At 46.6% G+C, this 23,860-nt stretch overlaps 6 protein-coding genes across 6 annotated transcripts; 3 read left to right on the forward strand and 3 right to left on the reverse strand.

Annotated features, from left to right (window-relative positions):
- Nucleotides 1–1,591: 1,591 nt before the first annotated feature.
- N7473_011184 (uncharacterized protein) lies at nucleotides 1,592–1,963 on the reverse strand (the record flags this gene model as incomplete). The annotated part of the gene is made up of 1 exon (XM_057157123.1): nucleotides 1,592–1,963. One exon carries the CDS (start codon nucleotides 1,961–1,963, stop codon nucleotides 1,592–1,594), a length of 372 nt encoding a protein of 123 aa, XP_057004245.1.
- A 6,718-nt stretch (nucleotides 1,964–8,681) lies between these two features.
- Nucleotides 8,682–10,006, forward strand: N7473_011185 (uncharacterized protein). The gene is made up of 5 exons (XM_057157124.1): nucleotides 8,682–8,741; nucleotides 8,792–8,905; nucleotides 8,952–9,107; nucleotides 9,187–9,505; nucleotides 9,558–10,006. Exons 1-5 carry the CDS (start codon nucleotides 8,711–8,713, stop codon nucleotides 9,751–9,753), a joined length of 816 nt encoding a protein of 271 aa, XP_057004246.1. The 5' UTR covers nucleotides 8,682–8,710; the 3' UTR covers nucleotides 9,754–10,006.
- Nucleotides 10,007–10,385: 379 nt separating this feature from the next.
- On the reverse strand, nucleotides 10,386–11,684 carry N7473_011186 (ankyrin repeat domain-containing protein; the record flags this gene model as incomplete). The annotated part of the gene is made up of 1 exon (XM_057157125.1): nucleotides 10,386–11,684. One exon carries the CDS (start codon nucleotides 11,682–11,684, stop codon nucleotides 10,386–10,388), a length of 1,299 nt encoding a protein of 432 aa, XP_057004247.1.
- Nucleotides 11,685–14,245: 2,561 nt separating this feature from the next.
- Nucleotides 14,246–15,715, forward strand: N7473_011187 (uncharacterized protein; the record flags this gene model as incomplete). Its single annotated transcript, XM_057157126.1, has 1 exon — nucleotides 14,246–15,715. One exon carries the CDS (start codon nucleotides 14,246–14,248, stop codon nucleotides 15,713–15,715), a length of 1,470 nt encoding a protein of 489 aa, XP_057004248.1.
- A 3,997-nt stretch (nucleotides 15,716–19,712) lies between these two features.
- On the forward strand, nucleotides 19,713–21,515 carry N7473_011188 (uncharacterized protein; the record flags this gene model as incomplete). Its single annotated transcript, XM_057157127.1, has 3 exons — nucleotides 19,713–20,019; nucleotides 20,090–20,907; nucleotides 20,966–21,515. Exons 1-3 carry the CDS (start codon nucleotides 19,831–19,833, stop codon nucleotides 21,513–21,515), a joined length of 1,557 nt encoding a protein of 518 aa, XP_057004249.1. The 5' UTR covers nucleotides 19,713–19,830.
- A 1,058-nt stretch (nucleotides 21,516–22,573) lies between these two features.
- On the reverse strand, nucleotides 22,574–23,647 carry N7473_011189 (uncharacterized protein; the record flags this gene model as incomplete). The annotated part of the gene is made up of 3 exons (XM_057157128.1): nucleotides 22,574–23,315; nucleotides 23,365–23,543; nucleotides 23,588–23,647. 3 exons carry the CDS (start codon nucleotides 23,645–23,647, stop codon nucleotides 22,574–22,576), a joined length of 981 nt encoding a protein of 326 aa, XP_057004250.1.
- Nucleotides 23,648–23,860: the final 213 nt, after the last annotated feature.

A 23,860-nucleotide genomic window follows, 5' to 3' on the forward strand; every position in this document is an offset into this window, starting at 1 on the left:
TGACTAGTCGGAGATGTACGATTTTCGGATTTGTTTGTATCTATCAACTCTGAGATTTCAGGCTATTTTAGTATCAATTCATTCGCTCTATCGATGGAGTTAGCTCTCTACATTCATGGTGGGACTACAGTAAACCATATATCACTGTTCAATCGCATTACTTCATGATTTATTCCCTCTCTTCGTTGTGAACAGGGGTAAATAGCGTTGGCGTAGGGATATAACGTAATTCACGGCTGACCGGGTCACACGGTTGAGTGGGTCACCTACCCCCGTTAAACAATATCGAAATCGATTATCTCAACCAACACCCGTTAATTTAACTAAATAATACAATCTTTACATGAAGTAATCCTGTGGCCAATTCCTTCGCATCCACTACAGGTAGGTTGGGTAACAGACTACGTCTACTTTGCTGGTAAGACTTCGCCGGTAGTTGACGATACTCATGTTTTTACCGTTGCTTTAGTCTACTGTAGCAGACTATATTCTGGTTCAAGTCCAACAAGGCAACCAATTCCTACATATATTAGGATCCTGATGATTCAGCTCGAGCTACCTTAAACCTATATGAAGAATCTTTGGAGTTCTGACGGGAGATGATACTGCCTGCATCGGAGTCCGAACCTTTTCTATTGCTTTCAAGTGTTCGAGGCGGGTGCATCCTGTATATCGGAGCACGTAGATGCGATGCTGAATTTGTGCCCCCATGTCGTGGTTTTGTGTTCTCATATTGGACTATGGCAGTGCCGAAGTTGCTGACAGGGGGACAGGCATTTATTTCAAGACCACTCGCGTAGATGAAGGATGGACAATTTTGCGTACCACGCAAGGACGGTAAACAGAGAGTTCCAAGATCCCTAGTTTCCATAACCTTCAACATTGGTAACTGATTGATCCTAGCTTTGACCATGTCTCAGTCGTTAGTCTTTTACATTTTCCACTGCCTCCTGAAATACAAAGTCTTCTATTGATCAATAATTCTGGAGAACAAGTTGAACGACAAGGTCAGAAGTACCTCCTCTATTCAGTCCATGGTAGCATTATGTCCAGGTATAGATTTAACCCCCGAGTGCTGTATCAAACACTTCTAAATGGGCCCCTCTTGCTCCTAGATGAGGTATGAGTTTTTGACAGGTAAAGAAACAATCCCAAGTCACACCTAAATTCGGCTCAATGGCCTCGTATTAAATACAGTGAGCTTCGACGTTGGATAAGTAGATAAATTCTGGAAATATTAAAAGTTTTCGATTTGTACACCAGCTGCTTACCGCAAATACTAAATAGAAAATATGACACAATCTTGGAGATTTTTCGCATTTACCACTGGTTTTGAGGCAATCAGGCCGGCAGGGAACAAGTTTTCCCTGATTTTTAAGAGACCCAATTAACTAATACGTTCTCGCGATGAACTTCTCAATATCTCCACTGCATAATGTTTCGAGAGGCAACCGAAGAAATTTCGCTCCAGCCCAGCGCAGAAAAGTATGAAGCCCACTGGAAGCCATGAGATAGACTAGAATGATTGCTAGTAATATACTGAAGCGATAGCTCTGTAGTTCTTTCATATATAGCCGCCATGGGGACTTTTTCAATAAGTACACTGGTCTCTTGCTGCTGGCAAAATTCGTTCGGGGGCTGGTGCCCGCTCCTCTGGCTGTCTTTTGGCGCAGTCGTTCGTCGAAGTATTCTTGAGGGTGCTGCCAGCATTGACGGGGAACCGGGGGGCTATCGGATTGGCTTCTTTTCTCGTACTCACGGCGCTGGGTCCTGCATTCGACGTTTTTTTGATTGCCGCTTCGACTGCTTCGCAGACCTTAACCGACATCTTCGCGAGTACCTCTTCCACCCCTCTGTTCACCTCACCAGAGAAGTCCTCGATGGCACTTTCTGCGAGGACCATGATAGCGTCATAGTCAGGTTTAATGTTGCTGTTTGCTGTATGACGACGACTCACGCCCATATTCCTATATAAAATCCTTGATCCCTGAAGCAGACAATCACTGAAACGGAATAGCTCTCCCTTTTAATATTTCAGAAGAATGGAGGCCAAAACTAGAGCATCTGTACTACTTAGGCTAACATCCCTTGCCAATTCTGGTGAAAACGTTTGCTTGAGGAATTTGCCATTCTGTGTAGACAGTAAATAACTTCGGTCCTTCTAAAAAAGACTGCCTCTCCACTATGGAAATGGATAACCATGCGTCCCTAATTTAGTCTCATTATGGCCGCTTGGGATCCTCTGAGATGGACAAGGCAAAAACAATTTTGTGCCGTGACGCCGCGCGTTCAGAGCAGGATCTTAGGTGGAGCAGCAGATAGCGACTATGGAGGCGACGTTCTCTATTCTCATGTTTAACGCGTACGATAAGTGTACTTGAAATGGCGTTCTGTACACCAAATGTCTCCCTCCCCATCCCCGGTCTATTCCGACCCCTCTTTTTATTATTGGCCTTAAGACAGAGCACTGAGCTAGAAAACATTTTTGCTCTCTTTCGAAATATCGTGATCATCTCGTCAACATCAGGACAAGAATTTGCGTAATGCACATCCTACCTACACCCAAATCAACTCGTTATCCACAGGAGGGCAAATCTGAATTCATATTGTCTGTGCTTACATTAATGCGTGCTTTAGACTTTGACGTGCTCTTCACTTCAAATAGCGGCTTAAATGGGATTCGATGAACAGCTCATGCTATACGTTCTCGGCTACATTATTTGACCCATGGGATCTCGGATCAAAAAATCGATAACATCTCATAACAAAAATCGTGCGTCAATTCACCGGATAGTGTGGCTTATGAAGGACTTTTACTTAAGGCCGAACTGAATATGGCTGGCCAGAGTGTAATCGGTGAATACAGTACAATTAAATGCATATAATTGAGAAGCGCTGCAGAAAATGTAGTAGATTGTGCGAACAGTATGTTGACCCACTCAAGAATGAATAGTACCAAGACGATTCACTGGTATCAACACCATGAGTAGAACTAGACTATTTAATCCTGGTTGGGCTGCAGTCACTCCCCGCTCGCAAATTGCCCTCTTCTTCGCCTAAGTTGAAGTGGGTTGAACGTTATATTTTCTTCCATCCCAATTAGCTTGTCGATCGGATTCGTGACCTCCTCTCGCCAACAAACAAACGACTTAATTCCGACAATCTGTCAATCAAAAGCCAAAAATCTGAAGACATGATTTTTGGAGGCGGCCCAGAAGAATATTATTCAAAAAATGATGCGACATCACCTTCCAGCGGTCTTCGCAAAGCTATAGACAAAAGCAAACATCGACAACGAGGCATAAGCTCTGCCAAATACGATACATCATGCCTTTTCTCAATGGATGGATATACATTACCACAGTGTCGCAATTCTAGCTTTCGCGGCCCCGTGACATGCGATTTCAATATGATTTTGCAATCGGAAGACGTGCCCCGTCCGCTACAGCAGACCCTATTTTGAGGCAGCCGCCAATCATCCATTGAATGGAGGTTTCAGATCAGAAGAAACAAAGCCATCGAGAGAGTTATATGCGTGGCCTTGAGTGAAAGCATTTTCGCTGCTGGAGTGTAAGTCCAAACGACAAGGGCTAGCGCATGGATGATATAAGAGGCAAGGCGGGGATCAAACATGTTAAAGGAATTTGTAGATACAAAAATTTGTTCTTCTAAGGATTTTGCACGGTACAACATATATGTTCCGTTTACGGTTGATAAGGCGATCGAAATCATGTTATTCATATTAGGCAGTACGGATTCTTAGGGACCCAAAGAAGGTACTGCCCTGATCCTGTAGTACCAAAAGCCCCTCTCGGGGGTCTTCAATGGCTGTAATCCCTATACCGTCCAGCCCCGTAGGCCGGGAGAAGACACGAAACAACCAGTCCTTTTGAGGTTGGTCGGAGCGTGCACGAATTGGTCATGATCAGAAAGGTATTGGTTCTAGGTGGAGATGACTCTAATTGGGATAGATTGTATAGCAGTGTTAAGTCTGAGATACACCCAAAGGCTATAAGTAGCTCAATCGGTAGAGCGAATCACTTCTTATGGTTTGAGTAAATGTTCATGTCATTTCAGTGGTCTTATATGCCCACAGACAAGGCGGCGCTCATAAGTCTGTATGTTGATCCTCAACAATTGCATCGAATAACAAGCAATAAGAATTTCAACACTCTCGTATTGCCTATCCATTATTTCGGGTATTCTTCGACTTCTCCTCTACTCCTTTACATTGTACCGCATGTTATACATGCTGCCCGTTTCCCACACACTAAGTGAACGAGCTTTGACAGCGTAAAATTCCTGACTAGAGTCTCCAGGCCCACCTAGCCATGGCATTTTGACCCATCACTGTTCGACATTTCTGTACTGTATAATGAATACTGCTCCCCTTTCTCGGATATAGTCTCTCTTCCATAATCCTTGGTCTATGGTCAGATCGCATGACCTTATCCTACCCGATGTGCACGATCGCTTCTCGCACACACCTGAATCTATGCACAGCGTGTAGATTCGATGTGATCCGAGTGCCGTATATGGTTACAGTCAAAGTTTTAGATTAAAGGGTGCAAGGCATAAATGTTTGACTGGTTTCTCATATATAGTAGGTTTTATTATTGGCAAAAAGGCGATTTTGCATATTATTTCAATCAAACCCTAGGAATTTTATATAATAATAATATTTTGTAATAAAGCATTATTTGGCGCTAGAGCTTTGCTGACGATTTTGGCAGGAATTATATTTATGCCATACCCTACGGTATCATTAGCCGGGACTATTATAGAGCATAGCACTGAGCACTCAACTATAGCAGATTTACCCGATGTTATTGTCGCACTATATTTAGATTGATCGGCATCATACATAGATTATTGAAGTGTCCGAGACCATGACCTAAAGCAAAGATTCTCAATCAAGTTCGCCTATTGTGACCAAATTATCATTTCCTATGCCATAGTTTAGCAGACAGCACCAGCAGAATTTACCTCCACAGAGCTCACTTCCGTAGAGATACCGTCAAGGATATCGATGGAAGAAGACCTCGTAGGGTTAATTCCTGGGTCCTACCGACACCAATGGAATCATCACATGATCCACTATCTGACAGTATCTTCCTCCCTGACCTAGGCCCGTCAGCCTTCCGCAATGATGACTCGTACCAAGAAAATGAGTTTGAAGGTCATTTGGAGTTGACGTCGCTTCAGCATCAGTTCAAACGTAGACGATCAACTTCGGTGGCAGATCGAAGTTCTTTTCTTTAAAAGAAATAGCTTCTGTTAAAACTCGAAGAGGCTGATGAGCTGCTGCAGGACCTCTCAACTGGCCCTCAAACATTTGACAGCCTATTCTTCATGCCAAAGCTAGCTGATGAGCAGGAGAACTTGATGAGCCCTATACCATTCCAGACTGAAATCTCTGTAGGAGTCCCTGCAAACTCAACAAGGATACTTGAGGATGAGGGGAGTGTCCATTGATGGTTCCTCGTAGCATTGGAGATTGTGCGCAAAACAGCCTGTTTGCCGTCCGTTCAAGAGGCTTAGCCAGGACCCAGCATTGAGAAAAAATGAGAGGAGACCGCATTGTGCAAAAACATGAGATTCTAACTACATTAGTAGAAAGCTGGCATCATAAACAGCAATCTTGAGTAGGTACATAAAGTCGATCTGGCAATAGTGCAAATAATTTCGGTCTTGACGATGCCAAGCTGTGTCCGCCAACAGACAGATGCTTTGCGGTCGCACTTCCGTCAGGATTCGCCTAGCGATCCATGGAAAGGACGCCCCTATCTGACTTGGCCGGGAGCAAGCTCTCCGGTTGGAGGATGTGAGCACAGAACATTATTTGGATAGAACATGTACCAAAAATGCTGGATCGATAGAGGATTTCCGCCCGAATTGCTCCAAGCCACCCATGACCTGGTAAGCTAGAACTGACGTTTGCATTTAAGGCTATAGCCTGTGTCCACACAGGTTCCTCCTGGAAACGTTCGGGGCAAAATCCCGTAATATAAAGGTCCACCAATTGCAACCACGGCCTTCGGAGTTCTTCTCGGATGTATCTCAAGATGTTCCAGATATCGGTAGAGGGATCCATCAAGCTAGGACCTCGCCACTCGCGCATTGAGGAGGTATCCGACATAGCCGACTTCATGCAGTGCTGTCTTCATTATTAAAGATTCTCCCAGAGTGGAAACTTTGGGCTGCGTACTCTAGAAGTAGATGAGAACCTCCAACTTTCAAAAACCCAGTCGGGAATATAGGACCAAACATTGCCTAATGGTACCGTACTCGAACCATTCACGTGATGAATATCGGTTGATCTAGGGTTTTCCTTTGTGGGTGGCTTCGCAATAGCTGTTGGCATTAATGGCGGCTTTGGTATCGGAAGGTCTCTCCCTGGTGAGATGCTATTCTCTAACGGGTTGATTTGAACCTGGTGGTTTTCGATCCGTCTAACAACACACATGGTTCCACTTCTCGGTCGGAAAGCTTCTGGTTGATGTATCTGACTCGGCCGGTTTGGCAATAGAAAGGACGAGGGGAACGGAAGCTGAGAGAGTGGGCAGTCATTGATTGTATATTTATGTATTAGCGCCAAATTGAAGACCTAAGATGGACCGACCATTCGAGAGCGTTCTCTAAGCCTACACATGCTCAGACACCATTCCGATGTCTCTCAACAGACCTATCCACTGTGATGGTTTGAGACACCTACTAAGAGATGCGTTAGGGCGGGCATTTGGCTTTGACCCCTGACCGTAATGAACTATCACCTCAACACAACATTAGTGTCCAACATGTTACTTCTCGGTCCACTTCTTGCGGTGCTCCTGTGGTTGTGAGCTTTACTTGCATTGAAATCTATTCTCTACTCTAATCATCATCCGATCTTCCATCGATAACAACGCACCCATGATGTATTAGAGCCGGATTGGTTGGCGCGCGCAAGTCTTCACTCAATACTAAGTAATCAACATGGCCTTCCTGTCTCCCTCTCGAGCGTTACAAAGTCAACAGGCTCCGCAAGGGCTGAGACCAAAAGTGCAGACTTCAAGTTTTGCATACTCTGGTGTATGGCCCATCCTAGATGACGAAGAATGGACTGAGTCAAGGTGTTTTCCCACATTGCGGGACTGTTTGTCACGTCATCACGCCAGGCTTGGAATCCTCGAAGACCATCTCGGAGCTCGAGAAAAGGTTGACCGTCATGTTTCTCTAATGAACACAGCATCAACTCCAGCAACCTAGTATTACACGAATGTGCCGATTCTCCACCACGACATACTACTGTACGTATGAATTGATCGACATGGTAGGCTAGCTGTAGTAGAAAGCAGAAATCTTGCACTAAATGATATAAGTGATAGAACAATTCGATCTGGGCGGTACCTTCGGCGTATTGCTGGCGCCTTTGAGTATATCGAATCGTCTCCATCAAGTGTATACGTTCTTCCATTGAACCCAAAACTGTCGACTTGAAGGGATCAGCAACTGCTGATAATGCGCAAGCGTTCTTTGTACATACACATTTTGTGCTATATTGCGACGAATCTGACACAGCGATACCTCGTGAGAGCCGCCGCAGCAATAATTTAAGTTGCCAAAGCCAGACATCAGGAATCATTTTGTGTAAAGATTACGTTGCAGGCCTGAGGGGTTGAAGGATTTAAGCGATGCCTCTGGTGCTTGCTAAGTAGGAGGGCTATTTAATGAAAATTGGCCAACTATATTTACTATATTTATATACACCGCCATTTAAACGACCATGTCACGTTGCCAACTATTTTAAGAACATATCAGCTCTCGTAGTATTTTTAAATCGAAAATCAATGTCACACTCCTAATCCTAACCCTCACAAAATATGTCCTAAGATGCTAGTGCTTATGAATGTTATAGTAAGCTAAATTCTACCTACTTTTTGATAGTACTTCTCGTTTGCTGTACGCCCTTAGTATTATGAAAAGATTATAAGCTGAGGGCAATGCTGCATTGTCTTGCCAAAAGCATTCCATATTAAATGTAGATTTAAGCGGAATGATCTGGCGCTGCATTATACATAATGTAGTTCTATCGCAATCAAAGATACCCAACTCTGCTCACACCTCCATTAGGTTGATCTTTATCTCTTAGGGCTTTTAAAGTTGAAGTTGGGCTGCTCCAGCTCTGTGGGGAGTTGCAAAAGGGAAAATCACAAGCCAAGATTTGCGAGCTCTCGTATATGACACTTATAAGACAATTTGACGAAGAAAGCGATATATTGAAAGGATTATCAGAAAATCTCCTGTCAATTTAGCTGATACACTGACAGCAATTGATTCACCTCTACGATCATGAGATGGACTTGGTTCTTTCGCCTGCAATTATGAAGGGTCTCCTATACTGCACCTGACCATGTCCCTGAAATCGGCCCTGCAGTTCATCGTCCATCGAATCAAGACCCCTCCAGGTGCATAATTGAAGAATTGGCTCATACAGAACCAAAGACCAAAGGCTGAATCATTGGTACCTACAATAGTCTAATCATCTCGCACGGACCTTCCCGTCAAAGTGAATAAGGTTCGAGTATACCTGATTTATGTTGCTCTAGCATCAAGTGGAACTCGGCAGGCACCTCAAGAGGCTCCATCCGAATATAAATTTCCGCAACCACCCGCAGAGTGGATGCATCATTTATTTCTGATCTTCGCAAACAAGAGACTCTCCATTGAAATGAATCACACTTCTTCCCGTCACCTCAGTGGTGAGTCCAAATCTTTCTGTCTAGCCAGCCCAGGGACTTAACAGTCCTAGACTATGCAAGGGTACACACAAATGACTCTGATGTTGTCATTTTGAGTCTGTACGGAATCTTTGCCTCCTACCACTGCTTAAACCGAGGCCGAACCTATCGTCCACCACATAGAGGTACGTGAGAGATATGCCGGTCAAGATATATACTGACGTACGATAGCCCTACCTGCACATATCGCTTCTGGGCTTGTTGAAGTCGCCCTATACTACGGGGGCTGGCAATGCTCTCTCGCGGCGGTCGCTGCCTGTTGGACACATTCCTTTACCTCTCTAATGCTGGTTCGTGAGCTCCCCAACGGACATGCTTGGCATACACGTAAGTGTCCCCGACCTTCTGTAATTACGAAGTGATGCAAATGACCTGATTTCTTGTTATGATTCAATTTGCCCTCCAGGGCCAACATACCAAGCTGGATCATTTCTGCGAGTGGGGATGATGGCCCTGGCCTACGTCACCCAAGACCCTATGGACTATCATGACGCAGTCATGCCATTGCATGGCTTTGTCTACACCCGAGCCCTTCTCTTTCTATTTGGTGTCATGGGGCCCCACTCCACGCTCAAAAGCAATATCAATCTTCGCGAGGGATACAGTCTGGCTGTTTTCGGAGCTGCCCTGATTGCTGTCAGCCATTGTAGTAGCCCATGGGCGGTACCTCTATACCTGGCTATGGTGTCGTTGTTAGGAATTCTGAGCCGCTGTGCCTCGCAAGTGTACGTGCTTTAGCCACTTCTATAATCGAGTCCTGCTAATATCTGATGACAGACCGAGGAATGTACCAGTGAGGCGACCGATAGTAGTACTGATCAATACACTGGGTACAATCGGGATACACCACTCACAAGATGAGCGCAAAGCACCTCCCATCGGAAATCTGCGCGGTGACCGCTTAGGCGAGTTTCTCATGGATCTCATATCAACAAAAGTTTCATGGATCCTGAGCCGAGAATGCCACAGGTAATGGCAAGTTGTGGGCGGCTATGTCCGTCTCATGTATTCTCGGCTGCCGAAAATTTGAGAGCTGAATCATCCTACTGCTCTTCAGCGAGGTGGCATTATGCAGAGAAATTTGATGTAAATTAATGAGTGGGGGGGTTGACGATACTATAGCTATCCTTAGGTTACTATGGAGGCACCTAATGGCCAAACAATATCTCAGTTATTAGACTGATTTCAATTACTGATTCTCCATAGCCATCTTCAATTCTACAGAGCAAGGCAAACTTGCCCAATTTAAGTGCGCAATTGTGTACTGTACTAATTTACGAGATGTTCCTTGTATTGTCTTCGGTGGGCTCGATGAGAAGCTTTGTGACTGAGAATTGAAGATCTATCGTGTCTACCTTGGAAGATTACGCACTATCCAAGTAATTAGGAGGAATTGGCCTATGTTGGTATATATGGCATATGGAAAACAGACTCATATCTCGGAGAATGTATCGTTGTTCCCGTTATAATATTTTGGTATTCTCTTGGATAATGGTGATAAAAATCAAGAATTTAGCTTCCAGAGGACAATCATTTTGCTATCAGGAGCTACCGCGTTTGCCTTGCTGTGTACGGCTTGGTCGTCGAGGTGAGCTAAGGCTCCCCTCACCTCTGGCTTTGTAGGAGTTCCATCATACTCGATGACGATATATCACGAGCTAACGATAATGCCGAATCCCCATACATATTTTCCGATTGCACGTCGACAGCATGGAAGCTTGTTGTCAGCAGTAAACGAACCATAGCAGTATCTTGGTTCTGAACCGCCTCCATCATGGGAGACCACTTGTATCCATCAAGTCGCATAGGGTCGGCACCTTTGGCGAGAAGCATTCGAGCTAGAGTCATGTTCTTGTTCGCTACCGCCCACATAAGAGGATCCTGAACCTTGTCTTCAACATGTTGGGCGGAAGCCCCTCGAGCCAGTAGCAGGCGAGTCATTTCTACATCGTCCTGCGACGTAGCCCAGGCAAGAGGTGTCCATCCAAAGTGGTCGACGGTCTCCAACTCAGCACCACGGTGCAGCAGCATCTGCACCATTTCTACGTTACCCATCCTTACAGCCCAGGCGAGAGGGGTTCGGCCACACCGATCCACTATCGCGGGATTTGCACCGTGACAAAGGAGTTTTTCAGTGATTTTCACGTTACCCCTCAAGGTTGCCCACGTCAGAGGACCGCGCCTGAGCCTGTCGGTCTGGTTGGGATCAGCACCTCGAGTAAGTAACAGCTGAACAAACGCCTCATAATTACGCTTGATTGCCCAATATAACAGGGAATCTTGAGAGGCATCCCGGGTATTCGGACTCTCTCCTCTGCAGAGCAACAGCTCAGAGAGTGATAAGCTACGATTCTTGGCAGTAGCCCATAATGCTGACAGACCTCCGTGAATTGTGCGGTCGGCGTTCATGTCTAGAAGAGCAACTACGGCAGAATAATTATCGTTCTGGATGGCCCAATAGAATGCCGTTTGGCCGATTCCATTTTGTGCATTCACGTTTGCGCCAGCGTGGAGCAGTGCAGACAGCACCTGGTAGTGGTTGTGTTGGGCAGCCAAGATCAATGGCGTATTACCAGAAAGTCCTCGGGCGTTGAGAAGTGTTTTGACCCGAGGATTGGTGAGCAATAAGCAAAGAATATCACTATAGCCTCTTTCCGCTATCAAGTGGAAGACTGTATTTTTATGTGCGTCGGAAACAGTGAAATCGATAGAATTGTGGGCCTTCACAAAATCAATAGCAGCGCATTCCCCGTCATGTTCGAGGCTGCGAAAGAACCGATACCCGAGAACCCTCGGTGCCACCAGACCAGATAAGTACAAGCAAGATTTGCTTAGATTCAGGGAAGCCGTTCGATCTAGATCTTCGGCAACAAGCAGCCATATTTCCGGCGGGAAAATTTCCATTGTGGCAATCTATTAGAGGAAGACGTCGATCGGCGCAATTTTCCCTTAAGTAAGCTAGCTACACGCAGAAAACCCAAATTTGGCACAGTATCCCAAACCTTCTTAGAGTGGCCATTGCATGCTTATGGATCATGGTTTTTGTTCTAGGTAGTTCTTGGTCCTTCACGGCGGCTGAGGGAGGGCGCGCCTATGTCCGGTGTTTCCATTGGAAATAGATAGATCAGGTTAATAAAACACATGTCAGATGACTTGAAGGAATTGAATGGTGAGGGTAGAGGATAGTTACCAGTCGTTAAGGGGAGTACCTCAGGAGTATTTCCAAAAGTACCCGCGGGAAAATAATAGTCCCGAATGTCTCGAGACTTTCGTATACTATTGGTACATTTTATTATTGATTTGATTACTATGTGGTTACTTCATTCCGAAATGGAGTAGAATAGAGCATAAGGTGCCTATAGGGCATGAGTGACACATTCATTTTCCCGGGGGTATCGAGGGGTCAAGTTTCGCCGTCGTCGCAGCCCGCCTTAATAGACTCATTGTGATAACAATTTTGACCATTGTAAGAGCAAATGGCAAGATGAAAGTCTGGGGAGATCCAAGTTCCCCCGACACGGATGGTACTAAAGTTAGACGTTATTTTTAGCGTCCTCTAAGCTCGAAAACTGACGACTGACGTCGTTCGTCAATGGAAACGTCACGGTATGTTAACGTGGGGTCAACCATCGGGCCGATTGGAGGCCAAATAAGCGTGTCAGCGGTTGATACATTTACGCGTATAGGTGACCTATCAATTGTACTTCATATCGTACGTATAATAAAATCTCTCGACACGTGATAAAGATTTTGTGCTAAATCTGGAAGATTTGTAGATCACAAAAACTTACGGAAATTGAGGTGACCAAAACAGATCGAGAAGCCAACTTTCAAGGTCTGTCAATCAATATATTGTATATTTCCGAAGAGTTATACACTTTCGATACCAGCGAAAATTGGTCTAAACCGAGTATCATGGATGATGGGCTGATTCCACTCATTCCTATAGCTCTAAACCAAAGAATTATGACCGGATAACTTGGCAGCAAATTCCATATCCCTGGTATTGGAAGCAGGGGCAGTCGAAAATTAGGAATTGATAAATGCGTTCTTTGGAATAAAAGTTGATGCCTCCCGGGATCCCTGGCCGCCTCCAGTCAGGCTGAGGGATGTATTTCGCTAATTATCTTCGGACCAGACCGGTCGTGAGTCAAGCTTGTCCGATAATGTTTTGTGTGACAGTCTGTATTGCACTAAGACAAACTGTCCTTTAAAACCGGAATAGGCTGCATGCTTCGGATACAAAGTTTGGCTGCCAGAGGCTTAATGGCCTGAGAGTAGCAAAAAGTGCAAGATGGAAGGAAGGTTCATCACGGCTTCGTGCTTCTCTGATACATCTGCGAGGCTATCCAGTATCGGACCTCCCATCCAATCGAATGGTTCAAGGTCTACGCCCCGGTGGTCATTTGTTTTGCAGGTCGACGTTCTAACCCCATGTGCAGAACAGGACACTCGCTCCAGCTTAATGCCAGGACATGGTACCAATATGGGAGCCCATGCGGACGCCGTTAGAGGCGCTTTAGATCCGTCGACTGCAGCTCAAAGCTCGTCTTGAAGCACAAATCTCTACTGGAGGGCATGCTCCGACGTCAGATTCTAACTGCGGATGAACTTCAGCGGAGATTTTAGCGTCAGGAAACGCGCAAACTCCGGGCAGAGTATCTTTTTGAACTAGAAGGTATAGATAAGCATTCCCTATATTCCATTACAAGATGGGAATGCGTTCATGCTGGATTAATGACAGGTTAGAGAGCAGATGAAGGAACGGGATGAGGACATCATGGGTTGCGGAATGAATACAATATATGACGTCCTCTCAGAAGAGGTGATTGGTTGAGATGAGATAGTTCTTGCAGAGATCCTTTCAGAGGACAAAGCCTAGCACTATCTAATGGACAGGGTCGGAACAGGACGGGCCCTAACGGAAGACTGTTCGTAGCCGCATGTAAAGGTTACATGACTCAGATGCTTTACGCCCCTGATCTCCGTACTACACAATCATACATCGATTGTTGAGTTAATCTGATGCAAGACAAAGACTTGAGGGTAGAGGCAGGTTCGTGATCCGTCTTTTGTAGTCAATCATAGTAAGCCTGTCTTTGATAAATTGGAGTACACGGGCCAAATTGTGCATCCGTCAAACCGACAACGTCGCTAAATACGCACGTGGTCCTCATACGCCTTCATCGTGGGAAGACTGTTGCCGGTAAGGATCTGCTCCGTGCTGCAATAATCCCATTCTATCGTCACCGAGAAGAAGCTGATGAGGTGGCCCATTCTGTGGCGTATAAAACATTATAAGCCAGCTCTCTCCGCCCGGAATTTAAATTTTCGCGGCACCCATTCAGCAAGCTGTGAGTTTTACGTTCATGAGGATTAAACCGCTTCCATCGGAGAAACCAAGACCAACTATGTTTTCCAATATTGAAAGTACTCTCTTTGCGACTGGTGTGCCATCAATCGACATGAATCGGATTCGCAACATAGTGCATACCGCCAGCCGCCTGTCTCCCATAGGCAGGATTGCCGCCAGAAGCGAATCGTCTGAAACTCGCACGCAGTATTTTGAGCAACGAGAATCGCCTTCCGTTTTAGCCATAGGTGGGGAACACAAGCCCGGGCTGGAGAATGTTCAAGGCGTCAGGAGGCCCAAGTCAAAGGGCAATCAATCTGATTTCATCTCGACATGTCCCACCAACCAAAACCCGGGACAGGATATGCTGCGCCCTTCGATGGTGCGGGTGGGAGGGCCACTGAAGTCAGCGAAGTCCAAACCTGGGGGCTACGGCCAATTTGGTGGGCGATTCGTACCAGAACCTCTGATGGGATTTCTTCACGAGCTCGAACTCGCAATTGAAGCCGCCTGTTCAGACCCTTCTTTCTGGACCGAGTATCAGGCGTACCAACGTGCGCAACCTACCCCGCTGTTACCAGCCTATAACTTGACTGGTCTAGCCTCTGGAACGGACGAATATGGCTCTGTGGCGACAATCTGGTTGAAGCGAGACGATGAGAATGAATACGGCACCCATAAGACCCGCAATATAGTCGGGCAGCTTTTATTAGCCCGCCGACTTGGCCGCAGGAAGATTGTCACCGACTGCGCGTCAGCGAAACATGGAATCTTTACAGCGAAAATGTGCAAACAACTCGAGCTTGAATGTGTGATCACCATAGGTGCGGCGGATGCTCTGGCTCAGGTAGATGGTATCCATGCGATGGTAATGCTAGGCGCCAGAGTGCTTACGGCGAGTCCACCAAGCGGCAATGGAACACTACGAGCTGCAGTCAATGAAGCAATTCGTTATTTAGCCAGCAACCATGACACCGCATATTATCTTCCTGGTGGTCCAATCGGGCCAGCACCCCTGCCAGATTTGAACCGGATTTTCCAAGCGTTACTTGGCAAGGAAGTGATGGTCCAGATGGATGAAGCCATCGGTTGCCGACCAGATGCACTTGTTGCCGCTGTTGGCAGTGGATCGGGAGCAGTCGGGCTCTTTGGCCCATTTGTGACTGATCCTTTGGTTCGCCTAGTCGGCGTTGAGGGTGCTGATACTGCAGTGTTAAGCGCAGGTTCACCTGGAGTTCTCCAGGGGGCGCGTACACTAGTGCTACAAGATCACAATGGTCAAATTCTTGACTCCCATTCCATCTCGGCAGACATGAACATTTCAACTGTGGGCCCTGAAATTGCCCACTGGAAGACGATTGGCCGCATGGAAAGCGTCCTTGCAACCGATGCGGTTGCTCGGGCAGGGTTCCGGCTTTTGGAAAGGTATGAAGGTATTCGGCCAGGCCTTGACTGCAGCCACGCTGTGGAAACGACAATGAGGATCGCGAAAGAACTTGGGCAAGGAAAACACGTGGTTATGTTATTGACCGGTGACGATAGCGGCAAAAGTATCAGATCTCAGCTAGTCAGGGAGATCTAGTGGATCGAGCAAGCTCACTTTCACCCTTACTGCGAAGGAAATTGTAGTTGCTTGCCCAGCAGTTTCATGTCTCTAGATTTGTTTTGTCCGTCTGAAAAGCCGTGCATTATTTGAGAAGTTCCATCTGTGCGTTTCCCACTTTTCCATCTTTCTCGATATCTGGGTGCTGGCATCCGAGATCCGAAGTTGTGATGGGGCCACTTGTGCAGAGTATGGTAATGCCCACGAGTCAACTGGTAATATTTCAGCCAGCAGAACGACGAGGGACCACAGAGCGAGCTTGTGGTCTCTGCCAGCCTGCCTGCCTGATGCCGAGGTCCTCACCACCAATGGGAGAATAATCCTTCTTCGAGAGGTTGTTTTACCCTGAGGTGGAGCAGGTTACCATGCAAGCTGTGTGGATGACAAGGCCCTCGTTGCTTCTGATATTGTGGAACATCCTGTACTTCAGTCCGTTAAATGGCGTCATTCCAACTCTATTGCCCTTATTGAGCTGTTCTATTATTCATTCTAGATGGATGCTCATTTGTGGTTGCTTATTTGTGGTTGAATATTTCTTTCGAAATTCCGCATTTACTAGAATTCCCTAGCGTACAAATCAAAAGAGTAAACTCAAATACAACATAGATATTAACATGGAGGGCTTTCGCACACCCCAGCCCATGGCCCAGCCCACGTCAAGGATCAATAACACGTCCATCGTGGACTCTAACTTTCAAAGCTGGAAGCTGTTCCTTTAAAGCTGCCAATTCACTTGCTCTAAACCCACAACATGTCAAAATGACTTTTTGGAGAGTACCATTAGACAGTTTATGACAAAATGAGTTCAGACTGTTGCCCTCCCGGCATTCTATATTGCTTGTGAACATCTCAGGCATCGACAAGATTTCAAGCGTCTCCACTGAACGTGGCAGTGCCGGAAGAACGTTCAGATCTGTTCCCACGTCAAGGTTGTTCCAGTCGATAGCAAGGGTGCGGGATCCAGTGCTTTCGACTAAGGTCGACAACGAAGAAATTGCATTCGGTTTGAGCATTTTATCACGCTTTTCCACTGCTGTCTCTTCTATACAGATCGCCGTTTTCCGCCGATATTCAAAGACAGTCAACATGTGATTGGGATCCTCTCGCTGATTTTCAGGGGTTGTCATGGAGACGTCGTTGCAAGTCGATCCTTGTGATACGACTCCGATCGATTCGAATTTCTTCACGTCGTTATCTGAGATTGCCATTTTGCCGTGCGATGAAGGGAGAAGGGGTTCACTGGAGGGAAAGCTCAGGGGTGTTGCTGAGTATAAATACCCGACCCGCACTTATTTTTGAGCTCGGCTGCTTTGTATCTCCAAAAATAGTCTTCTCAGATTAAGCCGCAAACAAAAGTACGATGCTGCTGGCCAATTTACTCGCACCCGTCCACGGCCTCTTTTCCGCCTCCAAATATAACTGCGAAGAGTCGTTTCGGTGGATGGTGCGGTCGATGTGGTGGAACCCCATAGAAATTCCCTGCATGCACCCACTTTAGGACCCATTTGTGGAATCATAATGAGACTTTTGGTGTTGCTTATCATATATGCAACCATATGATTGTGTCAGGGATTTAGGTTTCTTTGTAATGGATTCAGGGTTGAGACAACGATGCACCATCCCTGATTAATATTGGACAAATAATCAAGCATACGATCACAACTATCGTCCGTTTTGAATTTATCCGTACAAACCAGACACATGATCTGAAATATAGGTCAACCATGTTCTGAAGGCGATGATGTGGTTAGGATTTGAAAGAGCCACTCAATCTTCTCACCCGTGAGGCGATGCCGGGAGATACTGTAAGCATAAGTCAAAAAGCTTCCACAATAATCAATCATCAATCAATCATCAGTAGCCGCAGGGAGCTACTGCGGAATTTCTGAGGCTCTTTTCCTGCCGAATGAGATGATGGCCTAACCTAGCCTGTACATTGAGAATTGGTCTCAAGACCCCTTGGATTTGTACTATATGCCATGATTCACCTCTCTTTGTCTCTTGATAATACAGTGATAACCACCCTTTGAGGATGTAGTAGGCTAGTTTGTGAAGTTCGTAATCAAATCTAAATTCATGGAGTAAGCCAATTCGTCGATTTTGATATTTAGCGTGGAGCTGAATGTAATTTTGACCCTAACTCTATCAGAAGAAAAATAATTGTCGAACTCAATCAAAAATTGGAGAATGGAGCAATAATCATCCATAGCCCTCAAAGGTTCCTGGAGTCTGTTCCTCTGCATGAGGCAGAGTATGACTCGTTTCACTCGTTGAAGCTGATTTCTTCCTCCTCTTTGCCTCTCGAGCGGCTTCTTTTTTTCACGCTTTCCTTATGCCACTGCAATATCCTCAAATGTCACGATCTTAGCCTTCTCGACCACCGTTGATTTAGTACGCTGGCGATTTTTCTTCTCGTTATTCTGCTGAAACAAGTCTTGATTTTGCTGCAGAAGCATTGAACGCTCCGCAAACGCTCTTTCTGTTGCATTTAGCATCTTTGAAGTCGAAACCTACAGCTAGCGTCCAGTTGATGTGCATCCTGTTCCACTTTGCTACGTAGCAAAGCTAGTTCGCGGGAACTGACTGGTGTGTCAGGAAGGTCATTGCCGATATTCGGGGGAGTATCACTAGCCTCTAACTGTTCAGCGTTGGCGAGACTTTTTTTGAATATCTTTCAGGGCTCTCTCGGGATTGTAGGGCCGAAGTCCAGTTTTGGACCATCCCGAGAGAATATTCCGAGTGGCGAATGCCTGACAGCGAGCACGGCTGTACAGATACGTAAAATGCTGTTTCCCAATAGTGTTAGCCCCGCACCGCTCCAATGATTCGGCCTGTTCCTGGTACGCTGTTTTCAGCGATGAGAAAACGCCAACATCGCAGGGCTGAAGTTTGTGCGACGTATGAGATGGCAATCGACAGAGAATGATATTATTTAGAAGACAGAATTCTATAATCTCAAGAGACTCGTGGGTACCGAATCCATCGCTGATGAGAAGACGCCGCTTATTCCCAGCCAGTGGCTTGGTGTGGGGGTCAAAAACATGCTGGATCCAATATAGACGGATAACGCTATCAGTATAGCCAGATTTGGAGCATGCGAAATGCCAACCAGGGGTTGGATGCGTAGTCCACGAACTACGATGCGTAGTAGCTGGCCAGATGATCAATGGAGGGAGAAATCCCTAAATAGATTACAGGGGTACGCTGATTTATATTCTTGCGTAATGATCTGTCCATAGCATCTTCGCTCAAGTTCCGGATACCCCGTAAGTCGTTCTAACTAAAAAGTCCAGATCTGCATAGTCGATCCCGGTGCTGGGGTGGGAGTGGAATGGTTCAGTTTTCCAAAGGCCTGAAGTACGGTTTGACACCTGAGCCACTGTAATCGATGCCGAGAAGGGTAGGTGTCTGAGACACAACATTGACAGAACAATAAATGAACCATGAGTGCGACTCTGGATCATCCATATAGATTGCGGGCATTGGATTGTGCAGAATAAGCCTAGGCTGTCTCAAGAAGGTAAGCTCAGTACAGTCGCCTTCCCCCTTGGAGCCATTCGTTGAGTTACAGTATGTGTTTACAGAAAAATTACAGAGATCGTGAAGTTTCCACGGAATTACTAAAAAAAATAACCTTTTCGTACTTCCAGCTTCCAACAACATGCCTATCACCGTTGGGGCCGTAATGTTAATTCCTTATGGGCTTGTAATACATCCCCTGAAACCTTTGGCCTTGGGCGGCCCATCAACCACCGCGGTCAAGTTCCCTATCGGAAAGTGCTCCGGCGAACATCTTGGCAACGACAGCAATCGGCGGCAGTCTCCCTACCCGGTCTGGTTGTGGTGGCAGCTTGGCTCATGTTAGGTAATTACTTCCACATTGACAGACTAGCCTACCATCTGGGAGGATTAGCGAGAACCTTGAACTTTCCATTACCAGTTCGAGAAAGCCCAGAGTAGATTGGTCTTGGCTGCTGAACAAGCAAAGTTGCCTCGGTGCGCCGGGCCTCACGGTATAAGAGGGAGAGTGACCCCATAGTCAATAACAAGGCGAGGCTGAAGCTGGCTTTGATATCTCGGGTTTTGAATATCCAATGCAGTCAAGTTCTAATGGGCCAATTTCAACCACTGACTCCAATATGACAACACCCGAAGATCAGAGAAACAAAACGGCAAGTATGCCTGATCTGGAGCAACTGGGTAAAGAGCGGCCTCACACCTTCTCCGGGCTCTGGCCTGAGGTAGCTTTTTGTTTCTCGATTGTGATGTCCCAAATCCTCGCAGTGAGACGATACCCCGTGCCTATTACCCCGTGCCTATCAAGGCGAACCATCTAATGTACCACTTCGACAGGAATTCTACATATCAGGGTCGAACATTCTTCTCCCGACTCTCATAAAAGAATTAGACATACCTGCAGCCTCGACAATATGGCCTACCACCGCCCTCTCTCTCGCCGTCACCTCAACGCTCCTCATATTCGGCCGCTTGATCGACATGTACGGTGGATATATCATCTACAATGCCGGGGTCATCTGGCTAATGATCTCTTCGATCCTCTGCGGCGTGTCTCGGACATGGTTGAGCTTGGTGGTCTGTCGAGCCCTGCAAGGGTTAGCTCTCGGAGCCCTGCTCCCATCTGGAATGATGATTCTAGGAAGTACATACCGCCCAGGGCCGCGGAAGAACCTGGTGTTTAGTATTTACGGCACATGTGCCGTGTTAGGCTTCTTCGCCGGATACTTCGTCTCTGGGATCTGTGACCAGTACTTCAGTTGGAGATGGTATTTCTTTATTGGTGCAATTTTATCGGCGATCATGGCAGTCCCGTCGCTCTTGTATATCCCGCGCGATTATGCCGAAAAGCGAGAGCTTGGGATACGGATGGATTGGGTTGGATTCTGCTTGTCCATCTCAGGAGCGACGCTCTTTGTCTTCGCTATTGCGGATAGCTCGTACGCCCCGCGGGGTTGGAGAACTCCGTACGTTCCGGTACTTTTCGCAATTGGCATCACCTTGCTGGGCGTCATGACGTATCTTGAGGCGTGGGTGATTCGTAACCCTTTGATTCCTGGTGACATTTTCCGAGTCAAGTTTATGACACCTTTGATACTGGCGTTGCTCTGTCTTTACGGAAGCCTGGGCATTTTCCTTCTCTACGGAGTCCTGTAGTAAGTGTGCCTCATCAATGGCTTGTGGAGCCAGATGATCACTGACAACTTCGTGCAGCATGTCAGCTTTTATGGGAGCCACCCCTCTCCAGGTCGTCGCCTGGACCGTCCCGATGGCAGTCGGCGGCCTCATCCTCTCAGTGACGGGAGGATTCATTCTCCACAAAGTATCCGGTACAGTACTGATGATTATCTCGTGTCTGGGATACGTCGGTTCAGGACTGTTATTTGCGATCATCCCCCTCGGAGGAAACTACTGGGCCTACGTGTTCCCCGCAATGATCTGCGGTACCATCGCCATCGACATCAGTTTCAATCTCGCGAATATATTCATCACGACTACTATGCCGAAGGCCAAGCAGGGCCTGGCGGGTGCGCTGATCTATTGTACTATGCATATGGGGATTGCGGTTATGCTGGGGATTGCGGGCATTGTTGAAACCCAGACGAAGTATCTCGGTACGTGGAAGAGTTATAAGGCGGTGTTTGGTTTCCAGACAGGACTTTCTATTCTTGGCCTTTTGATTGTTTTGGTATTCGTGAGGATTCGTCATGCCAAAAGTGAATTGACGGCGGACGAGAAGGAGGAATTAGAGGGGGGAACCTGACCACGGGGCGTGCTGAAGCCGTTCGACCACACAATTGTACCCGCGATATTACGCCGTTTTGGAAAACACCTTCTCACAGTATTAATGAGCACTAAAGAATGAGCACTGAAGTTGTAAGGTGCAAATATGGCATTACGTTTATATCAGGAGTAGTAAGATAAATGTCCGGTCCTCCCCATACGTCGCGTCGAGAGAGATTGATACTCCGACGCCCCTTGGCTATAGTCCAATCCAGGCACAGTATCAATTTCCAAATCCTTGCCCTTAAATCTGTCATGAGAATCTGCAGAGACCTTCAAATCCCACTACGATAGTCTCCGTACTCTGTTGACCGAAAAAGACTTTGATGCCTTTTCCAATGGCCGCGCGTTTCACTTGTAGCACAAATTATCCCCACAATCATAGATCTAGAATACCCAATCACCGTGTGTCTCAGCCAGCGCCTTTATAATTACCACACGTTGTCTACCATACTCACATGAGTATGATCATTCAACGGGCGATCCACCCCTCACTGGCCAGTCACTCATATATATACACCGGTAGCTACATTGCATAGCCTCTCTTGTCCTACTGAATAGAGAATCTGAATCTTTGTCAAAGTCCAAGTAATTCTGCAGAGAATTTGGCTACTCGGATTGGACTTGTTAATATAGCACTGACAAATGGATATAAGACACTAACCATGTCGTCTAGCTGAGAGTACATGTCTCGACGCATTATTCGAACGCATGAGGTTTCAACGCAGAAAAAGACTCTGCATCCTTTTGAGTTCGCAGGTTCTGATCCATGCCAGTGGAAAGAAATATAAGCTAAGTTACATATTGTTGGGAAGCCCAGGGAATCGTAAGATTCTTAATAGCGGGCTAGCCATCTCCGGCAGCTAGGTAATGCTCACAACCATGGGAATTGCTCTTTGCTGTCGACCGTAGCCGACTCTTACAGAAAAAAGAGCAAGGATGAGCAGAATACATTGAAGAACGATATGTAGGACCAGGGAATTAGTCCGAGGTCTATACTTGCTTTAGAAGCTTTCCAGGGTCTTGAAGCAGACCCATCTAGAGCACTGATTGCCTTTTCATACTTCTATCTTTCATCCCCCCGACCAGAATGGCATTCATCTTCTGTTCTGCATCTTCAGCTTCAAACACGTTGAACTTCTCCTCGTGCCACTTCCCAGCCGTTATCCGTCGACCCAGATGATCCACAAATTCTGCGTCATCGGCTGGGCGGAGGAAGAAGGCGACACTGTACCGATCTGATTTATTGTCAACTGGGACGACCCGGTGAATACAGGAGAACAGTTCCTCCTGATCGGAAGCAAAATGTAATGAGTCTCCAACGTTGACCACAGCGTAGCCCTTCTTGGGCTCGACAAACTCCCAGGTATCAGAGCGAGGGGGAAGGATTTGAAGGCCCCATTGTTCCGAAAAGAGGAGGGTGAGTGATCCGATATCCGTGTGCTTCAGATGACCGATTTTCTTGCTCGATTTCAGATCACCGGGTAGGTAGCGCATCATGGCGAGGGCCGACTTGGATGGTTTCTCGTTGGAGTGTGTGGTCTCGAAGCGGGCCATGCCTTCCCGACCGAGGGCGGTAGAGAGACAGGAGAGTATAGTTTTTGTAATGAAGTTGGAGTCGGCAATAAAGTTATAGAGCGTTGCGATGTCCTTTTCGTTATCGAGGATCGAGTGGAGCTTGGGGTTTCGCTTTTCGATCTCGCGGGGAGCCACTTGAAGAATCTCGTAGCCGTCTTTTGTACCATTGACTACGCCGGCATGATTGCCAACGGGCTCGTAGCTTGTAATCGGTTAGCTATATGTATGATGATGGCAGTAGATGGTCGTACCCATGTTCCACGGACGGGTCGCTAAGAATCTCGTTTTTCTGCTCGAGGGGCGAGCCGAAGAAACGATGCATGAGAGTAAGCAGTTCCTGATGGTCGTCCAATATCCGTTTTCCCTCAAGGTCAAGATAGAAGAATCCAGCATTTTTACAACATTGCAGAAGCTTCTCGACCTCAACTTGCTCTTGCGACAGAAGTCGACTGAAGTTTATTGTTTGTAGCTCACAGACGGGCTCCTCCACGCCGTTGTAGCAATAATTCTTTCTGGGGGGGTGGTAACAGGCATTTTGGCTTTGTCCTTTGTTGGCTTGGTGCTTGGTGAGCTTAATTGGAAGCGGAATCGTTTCGTGGATGATACTCTGATGGCTCTCCTGGCGAGAATCAAGCCAGGCTTTTATACTTGGAGGGGTCTCTAGGGAAACTGCTTCCACCGGGGATCCCCGATCCCGAATGAAAGCTCACATCTCAGGATGACGCGATACTCTCACGAAATCCTCAT

The sequence above is a fragment of the Penicillium subrubescens genome, assembly GCF_028828155.1.
Source record: "Penicillium subrubescens strain IBT 31985 chromosome Unknown utg000009l_segment0_segment0, whole genome shotgun sequence".
Classification (NCBI taxonomy): domain Eukaryota; kingdom Fungi; phylum Ascomycota; class Eurotiomycetes; order Eurotiales; family Aspergillaceae; genus Penicillium; species Penicillium subrubescens.

Coding starts and splice junctions, on each gene's coding strand:
- N7473_011185 (XM_057157124.1), top strand. CDS start 8,711: ATGAATCACACTTCTTCCCGTCACCTCAGTG. Junction 8,742..8,791: donor TTCTTCCCGTCACCTCAGTG/GTGAGTCCAAAT, acceptor TAACAGTCCTAG/ACTATGCAAGGGTACACACA. Junction 9,108..9,186: donor CGGACATGCTTGGCATACAC/GTAAGTGTCCCC, acceptor TTTGCCCTCCAG/GGCCAACATACCAAGCTGGA.